General features: G+C 52.3%; 1 protein-coding gene across 1 annotated transcript in view; it reads right to left on the minus strand.

The window, feature by feature from the left end:
* Positions 1-8,861, minus strand: part of PYROXD2 (pyridine nucleotide-disulphide oxidoreductase domain 2) — a 35,085-nt gene that overhangs the window by 24,179 nt on the left and 2,045 nt on the right. The window contains exons 2-4 of the mRNA XM_012000693.1: positions 6,570-6,589; positions 3,544-3,637; positions 2,977-3,050 (exon numbers count right to left, since the gene is read on the minus strand). Of these exons, the coding sequence (XP_011856083.1) occupies positions 2,977-3,050; positions 3,544-3,637; positions 6,570-6,589 (188 nt within the window). The remainder of the gene's footprint in view (positions 1-2,976; positions 3,051-3,543; positions 3,638-6,569; positions 6,590-8,861) is intronic.

Consider the following 8,861-nt stretch of genomic DNA (forward strand, 5'->3'; position numbering starts at 1 on the left):
CCGTGTTAGCCAGGATGGTCTCGATCTCTTGACCTCGTGATCCGCCCGTCTCGGCCTCCCAAAGTGCTGGGATTACAGGTATGAGTCACTCTCTCTAAGAGCAGGGTCTGGCCGGTACGAGAGATTTAAAGGGTGTTCTTCTCAAAGTTGTGTTCCGGGGGCCTTCTCTCTCAGAATGACATGAGAATGCCATCAAAAAGACTGTTTCTGGGCCCCACCACTGCCACCGAATCAGACCTGTGAGCAAGAACCCCAGGAAAATCTCTGCTTCCCCAGCAGTTTCCCAGGTCATACTCTGTGGCCCTGCAAGTTAGAGCCCTACCTTAGAGAGATTTCCAGGAGAAAAGCAGGAGCAAAATGAATAAGACTGAGTGAGACACAGAAGGTCAGTGAGGGGGGGAGGGAGGATGGGGTTGCCTCTGGCAATGAGGTCAAGGCTGGCCCAGGGGGAGGTGGGGAAGGTGGCTTATGGCTGAAGGGGATGAAAAGCCCCCCTCCACATCCCCTTCTCTGCCAGTGCAAAGGCTCTGCCCTTCCAGCCTGGATTCCATCACCCAGCGTGAGACTGCTGCAAAAGCAAACTCATTTTCTAGGTGGATGGAACCGGGAGGTGATCCAAGTCAGTGCTCGCACTGACAGCTGTGGAAACTAACACCCAGGATGGGCAGGCAGGCCCTGGTGGGGACCACAGAGGGTCGGTGGAGGGTGCTTTGGCTCAAGAAGGGGAGGAGGGCAGCGGTGCCAAAGCTAAGCCTCACACTTTAGTTGGCGGCTCAGTCTAATTGGATATAGCCTTATAAGTGGCAGGGTGATTGAGTAGTCTCTGGCCATTGGTCTTTCTGGAGCCTCAGTTTTCTCAAGTGCCAAATGGAGGTAATAATAATAGCAACAAGTACTGAGCCCGCTGTGCACCAGGGACTGTGCTGATGTAGCCTTGGGAGGCAGGTGTTGTTGCCATTGCCATCTTACAGATGAGGAAGAGAAGGCATCACATGGCGAAATCACACAGCTGGTGAGCTGTGGAGCAGGGAGGCAGACGCAGCCGGCCAGTTTCCAGCAGCTCCAGTCTCAGCCTCTGTGCACACCCCGCTGGAGCTGTCAGGGACACTCCATCTATGACCACGTTCACCACAAACTACAAAGAGCTAGAGGCATGTGAGTATGGGTGGTATCGGTACCAAGAGGCCTGAGTGCATCATAGCTCAAGAACAAGGAGTAGGAGACAGTGCGACCTTGGCTCAAATTCTCCATCACTTTTTAGCTCTGTGAATTTAACCCCTGAACTTTAAGTTCCCTGATTCTAACATGGCTCTTGACTTACAGGTGAGGAACAATTGAGATAGAACATTAAAGGTCATAGCCCAATATGTGATGCTGGTAAAGTAAATGCTCTCCATTCTAGTTTTGGAAAGAGTATATTCCTGGAAAGAGTTTAGTTGCCCTCCTGTCAATGCCCTCCAGGCCCTCAATGTCCTGTTAAAACAAGGTGCTCCAGATGGGGTGAGTCCTGCACATCACACAGCAGAACTGCTTTCTCCCTGATCTGAGCACCGTACTCCTATGAATGCAGCCCAAGGCAGAGGTTAAAGCATCTACTCAATTCACTTGGGAGCTTCTAGTTCCAGGAACACTATGACAAATACCATTTCAAATGAGTAACATTGTTTAAGTAAAGAGAATAATCAAGTGAAAATGTCTATTCTGTGATTCTTAGTCTCATAGATCAGGTTTGCCAAAAGGAGGGTCCCTGTTCCCCAACATCTGCTACTATGAATAAGTGGTGCATTTACAAACTGCCTGCTGCTATGGTCTGGTCTGGACTGGAGACCAGCGACTCACCCCCAGCCCTGGCTAGATTTCATCCAGTCCTGGTACCAGGATGCACATACTCTGTCTCAGTGGCTTGAAGAAGTCTCTACATGAACCAGTTAGAGCAGCCAAAGAGCTGTGAACAGCAGCTGGACATCACACTAGCTTAAAATTTTGAATTTAGAGCAAAGATGGCACCAACATGGCTGGGCGCGATGACTTACGCCTGTAATCCTAGCACTTTGGGAGGCCAAGGTGGGTGGATCACAAGGTCAGGAGATCGAGACCATCCTGGCTAACACGGTGAAACCCCGTCTCTACTAAAAATACAAAAAATTATCCAGGCGTGGTGGTGGGCGCCTGTAGTCCCAGCTACTCGGGAGGCTGAGGCAGGAGAATGGCGTGAACCCGGGAGGCAGAGCTTGCAGTGAGCCAAGATCATGCCACTGCACTCCAGCCTGGGCGACAGAGTGAGACCTGGTCTCAAAAAAAAAAAAAAGATGGCACCAACATGAGTGGCAGCTGCTTGTGCAGATGGCACTAAGACCCCTTTTCTCTGAGTGGTGAGTGACAGTGGTACCAAGCAGGTAGAAGCCAATCAGCCTCAGGAATGTGGTGACGCAGTTTATAAGACAGTGGGGGTGAAGGAAGGTGAAAGGGTTGGCGGCAGGGTTGGGCAAGGTTGTGGACAAAGGTCAGTGGACTGAGAGGCAAACAGCACCAGATGAGACTCCCAGGAACCTTCCAAACAGCCCGGGAGCCAGAAAAGTCCCTAGGCCCCACTTCCTGCTCCAGCTGCCAAGAGAGGGAATCAGCTCTCAAGTTCACGAGGGCAGAAATGGGGCTCGTGTCCCAAGGCAGCTGTAAGCTCAGGCGCCCAAGGCTTCAGATAGGTGTCCCACGGGGCCTGATGGTGACAAAGCTCATTCTTCAAAAGAAGTCTGATTCTTGGATGAAATTTCCCACTTTTCAAGACACTATATGGACAAGACAAAACTCATCCATGGGAACGCAGCAGGGAGACCACGTGGGATACACAAGACTTGGGTAGAAGAGGGAGCCCTCAGGGGCGGGCATCACCTCGGGCGTAGAACAGGCAGCCTCTGCCCAGGCTGGGAAGATGGAACTGCCTCCTCCCTCCCTGCAATCAGGCCGGGGAGGCCCTACCTTCAGCTCCAGATCAGTGTAAATCTGCGGCCTCAGCAGGCTGAGCAGGTAGGACGCGCGGGAGAACTTAAACCCTGAAACCGAATCCAATGAAGATGGTCACCAGGGGTCAGCAGGGATGAAGACCATCACTGGGGGTCAGCGGGGATGAAGTCCGTCACCGGGGGGTCAGCGGGGATGAGGACCGTCACCGGGGGTCAGCGGGGATGAGGACCATCACTGGGGGTCAGCGGGGATGAAGTCCGTCACGGGGGGTCAGCAGGGATGAAGTCCATCACCGGGGGTCAGCGGGGATGAGGACCGTCACTGGGGGTCGGCGGGGATGAGGACCGTCACTGGGGGTCAGCGGGGATGACGACCTGTCTCTTATACACATCTAGATGTGTATAAGAGACAGCGGGGGGTCAGCGGGGATGAGGACCGTCACTGGGGGTCAGCGGGGATGACGACTGTCACCGGGGGTCAGCGGGGATGAGGACTGTCACCCGGGGGTCAGCAGGGATGAAGAGGATGAAGACTGTCCCCGGGTCACTGCCCTCCACTCCCCCATGCCACATCAGAGCTCACCTGGGACGATCTCCTCAGTGACAGCTGCACCCCCGATCACGTGGCGCCTCTCGAAGACTGCGGTGTTCACCCCCAGTCTCTGCAGGTACGCTGCCTGGGAAGTGGGGCAGCACACAGGGCCCTCCCTTTATCCCTCTGAAATGTCAGGGTTCCCTCGGGCTGACCCGCAGACTAAGGTCCTCACTATAGGCCAGTATGCCCCACACCCCACGGCCTCCCCACCCTGCTCATGCTGTTCCCTGCTCTGGGAATGCCCTTCCCTGTGCTTCCCCTTCCACTCTTGCCTTTCCTAGATGTCCTCTAAGATCGGACAGGCCTGCTCCCGCCCCTCCACTTCCCAACTGAAGGCGGTCTTCCCTCCTCAGAGGCCTGGTGCCTCGGGGTCTCACGCTGCTTCCTGCCACCCTGCCCTGGGATGTTCCTCTCCTTCAGGCAGAGCACAAGCCTCATTCCTCCTACAAGCGCAGCACAGTGAGGTGAAACTTGTGAACGCTGACTCTTCTGCCCAGGTTCAGCCGCTCGTTCTCTCTCTGCTGCTGCAGCCCCAGTACCTGATCCGCCTGGCCTGTTTGTTCACACGCAATAATGGGGCTGATGAAAATAGTCCTGGCTTTACCCACTTCATAAGGCTGCTGTGAAGATGAACTGAGCTGGTCCCTAGACAGGGCTTTAAGTGGTCCCTGGCACAGAGAATGTGCTCAGTAAATGAAGCTGCTCATAGCAGCGCTTTATTTTGGGAGAACAAATGATGCAAGGATTTCTATTAATTTTTTTCTAGCACTTAGTGGAAAAATCAATAAATATCTGTTGAACCAAACTGGTCATGAATCTACCGATCTAAAATGCTGGCCCTGTGACCACAGGAATGGTGCTATGCAAAAGTCAGACTTTTCAAAAAGCTCCCTTGGCAACTATTATGTGCCAGAAACAGTGAGTACATTGTCTTATTTAATTTTTCCCACCAGCCAAGAGGCAGGTACTATGATTCTCCCATTTTACAGATGAGAAAACTGAGGCTCAATAAGGTTAACGGCTTGCCTCAGGCTCACAGAGCTGATGAGCAGAGGTCTTCGGAGTTGAAACGAGACGGTGTGAAACCAGCGTCTATCCTCCTAACATATCCTACTGAGAAAGAAACAGCAGCCGTCACTCAGTGGCTGAGGCCTGGCACGCAAGGTAAGCTGCATCTCCTATTACACAGGAACGATCTCACAGACGGACAGCCCCAAACAAGGTTTCTATAAGACTATGATAAAATGAGGCAAGCACAAACAAAAGCAATGTCTCAGTGCCATGGAGAAAATACCCAACACCCCTCTTGGCTGAAATGAGTGACTGCTACTTCTGTATCAATTACTGCTCTCCGCACACACCTCTCCTCCCTACAGATCGGATTTCTTGAGCTGCCCAGTTGCAGGGCTGCCCCTCCTTCCTGACAGTATCTAATCTATGGCAAGCCCTATGTCCTTAGGCCTTCCCTCGAATCAACCAAAGCTCAGATCCTGTGCTAGGTTCTTTCTAACACCTTCCTACTGAGGCAACCCGAGGTTCCCCTGATGTGAGTCCCCTCGCTGCAAGGAGCAAGAAACCCAACTAGACTAACTACACGTGTGTTCCTGGTGGGCTTTGGGTGAAGGGGATGGATGCCAGCCTTCCTTGGCCTGGAAACTTCCAATAATAACAGCCACCACTTGCATGTGATGGGTTCTAGCAGCAAATGATCCATTACCTTCACAGCAGCTCTGTGAGGGCAGGTGTCATTGTTCCATTTTACAGTGACTCGGAGAGGCTAAGTGACTCACCTTAACCTTCACAAAGTGGCAGAGCTGGAAGATGAATCTTTGTTTATATTAATATAAAATCAGGCCTATATTAATATAAAATTAGGCCGGGCGTGGTGGTTCATGCCTGTAATCTTAGTACTTTCAGAGGCTGAGGCAGGCGGGCCACCTGAGGTCAGGAGTTCGAGATCAGCCTGGCCAACATGGCGAAACCCCATCTCTACTAAAAATACAAAAATTAGCCGGGTTTAGTGGTGGGCGCCTGAAATCCCAACTACTCAGGAGGCTGAGGCAGGAGAATTGCTTGAACCCGGGAGGTGGAGGTTGCAGTGAGCTGAGATCGTGCCATTGCACTCCAGCCTCGGTGACAAAGCAAAACTCCATCTCAAAAAAAATTAAAATAAAATAAAATAAAATAAATGTTTTAAGTTACTGATCCACTGAGTTACAAAATGCCCCACATAAAATGTTCAGGTAAAACTTAGACACCAGGCAAAGTATTAAGGTTTAACATCAGTCCGTTAGCACATCCACAGTTACCCCCATATTGATATTCTAGAGCTGCCGCTGCTTCAAGAAGATGTTCCATGTTTGTTTTGTGGCTTGAATACCTGCTGTGGCCTCCTGGAGGTATCCAGACTCAGGTTACAGAAGCATAGGCTAAGGATAGCTCTGGGCCACCCAGCTCAGCTTGGGATCTTGAAGTCAGTTGTGCTGGGGAAGGGGCGCTGGCCCTTCTGCTAGGCTGAGCTCCTCAATGTATCCAGGGCACACTTTGGCCACATAGCGGCTATGTACTCCAAGGTGGTACGTGGCCTGGACCTGGCTGGGAGCACAGGGCTCTAGACACAAGGGCTGCCTATGATCTGGAGTCAAGGGCCCCCACCCTGCCCTGGGTGCCCAATCCCCCGCTTCCCACCTGCTCCCATGCTATGTTGGTTACATGCTTCCCCGCCTTGTCAGCTTGTTTCTGGAAGCTCCCTGACTCCCTCCCAGGCCATGGGGAAACCACCTTTCCCCATTAGGGGAAGGGAGGAAAGCAGCCTGTGATGTCCTCAGCTGGCTGCAGATGTGCATTCGACCCAGCCCCCGGTCAGCGCGGGAGAGCAGAGAGTGCCAACTAGGCTGCCTTTTCATTCTCTCTCGAGGCCCTTATCCCACCTGCTTCTTCACACTCCTTCCCAGGCTGCTGAGAGCCACACGCCCAGGGGCCAGTGAAGTGGGATCAATTGGGGAGGTACTCACAGCCACGAGTCCGTTGTGTCCTGCAACGAGACAGGGGAGAGGGAAGGAAAGCATCACTAGTCAGCCGGCGGGCAGACGGACAGTCCTTGAGGAATGTGCTCACTGCTCCCTGTCCCCATGCCATGAAGATCCAGTGACCCTCCCCTCCCCTTCCCACATTCAGATGTTGGAACAGCAGCTAGCTCAACTCCATGAAACACCAGATCTTCAAGGAGTCAGAAAAGCCTGGTCCTTGCCCTGGCTGGAAAAGTCCTGCTCCCCTGGCTTGGTCAGGGGCTCTGCTGGAGTGAGGGGCTGATGCCTGGGAGGTGCAGGTGATGGTATCTGAGGCAGCAGCATGGCTGACTTGGCAAGCAGGAGAAGCAATGGGTGGCTGCATGCTGGTGCGCCAACGTCCCGTCTCGCATGGCAGCATCAGCATCCAGGGGAGTGCTGGTCATGTGGGTAGCTGCTGTCAAGTGTGGCTTGTTTTGCCCACATGCGGTTCACAATCAGCACAACGGTGCCCTAGGAGGCTTCATTCACATGGGTTTGTTTTTGCCAATCCCCAGTGTTCCAAAAATAAAATGTGAACAGTTCGACAGGAAGTAAACATGTACAGTTTCAACATGTGCTGGAGTGACTGGCTGTGCTTCAGGGTGCCTTGAGCTCAGAGGCCTGACTTTGGCCTTGGCATCTCATGTTCCACACCAAGCCGCTGGGTAGCAAGTGCCTCTCCAGCTCTGATAAACTCAGAATCACCTGGGAGGCTGTGTAATTGTCGACTCCCAGACCCCCTCCCAGGAGTCTATTCAGCAGGTGTTTCACAGAACCAAGAGTTTCATGAGCTAAAATTAACTCTGACCACATGAGAAGCATGTGAGAAGCTAGTTGGTTATAGTTCATCTTAAAAAGTGCTGCTTGACATACTCTTTATTTGTATGGGCTTTTGAAAACGTTCATAAGAAAGTTTAAACAGTCTGCCAGTTGGGACTCATGAGCAGATGGAACCTGTCTCAAAGACATGCAACAAACTAAAGGCAGACAGTCCTGGGCTCAGCCCAGCCTCTGCTGTTTGCCAGGGTGTGACCTCAGAGAGTTGTCAGCTGCCCTGAGCCTTGAGCTTCTTCACGTGGGGAACAGAGGGTGCCAGGGACCCTGCAGCGCGGCAAGGATGAGATAAATGGGAGCTATTTGTCTTTTAATTGGTGCTGATGGTCAGTCTTGGAAAACTCAGTTTTCCAGGCAACTGGGTCCAGTTCAATCACGGCAGACCTCAAATGAGTAAGGTAAAGGATCCAAAGCACAAGACCCCCTCCCAGTGGCCACCCCCAGGTCTGGCTGAGCCCTCCTTGGCTTTTGGTGACACCTCTGTTTCCTTGAAGAGGACTTCAGCTGTGGGCTCTGCTAATCCCCAGACCTGCCTCAGGGGCCCCACAGCAGCCGCCTGGGCCCTTGAGAAGCTGCTCTGGGCGTGGGCTCTGCAGCTGCCTGCATCAGGCAGGGTTGGGTGGATGTGCTGACCTCCGGGAGTCACCTCCTGCCCTCAGAATGCTCATCACCAGGTACGGGGCCAGGAATGTCCATTTTAACAAGCTCCTCAGTCACTCTCAGGCACATTTAGTCAAATGACTAAATCAGAGTCATCTTCAAGGTGGCGGCCAGGTGCCAGTGTGCCTTCAGGGACTCAAGAGGTAACCCTTGTCTCAGAATATGCCACTCTGTTCCTTACTCAGGCCCAAGATGCCTTTAAACCAGGCTTCATGGTATGCTTAGCAACTAAAGAAATCATGTCAAGGAAAAGCTCACACACTGAGACTCACTCGCACTTGTAGGCAAGTCACCAAGGCAGCTGGTGACCTAGAGTCAGCCTTCTCCATTGGGAGACAGCAGGGTGAGCTGTGGCCGAGCACGGAAGAAAGCGGGGGCTCCTCTGAGGCTAAGCGAGGCGCTGGAGCTGTCTCCCACCAGCCCAGGGAGTTTGTGAGCCGGATGTCAAATAGCCATTGTTAGAAACTAAATTATATAAGCTTACAATTAAATAAATGATGTTAAAAACAAAGGTAATAAATACTCCAAACACACTACTTCCTATTTGTTTTACTACATTTGTCTGTTCCCCATGCCTTTGCCGTCATTGGCCTCTAGGTACATATCTGCATGGTGGACATGCTATACAATGATGTGCCACTGGGTATCACTCCCAAATCACATTCAGCAACCTCATCTTGGTGACAAAAAAGGCCATGGTGGGAGTATTCCCACCACCGTCATCAGCAAATATTACACAGCAGGGCTGAATTTATTGTTCTG

Source organism: Mandrillus leucophaeus, unplaced genomic scaffold, assembly GCF_000951045.1.
Source record: "Mandrillus leucophaeus isolate KB7577 unplaced genomic scaffold, Mleu.le_1.0 Scaffold117, whole genome shotgun sequence".
Taxonomy (NCBI): domain Eukaryota; kingdom Metazoa; phylum Chordata; class Mammalia; order Primates; family Cercopithecidae; genus Mandrillus; species Mandrillus leucophaeus.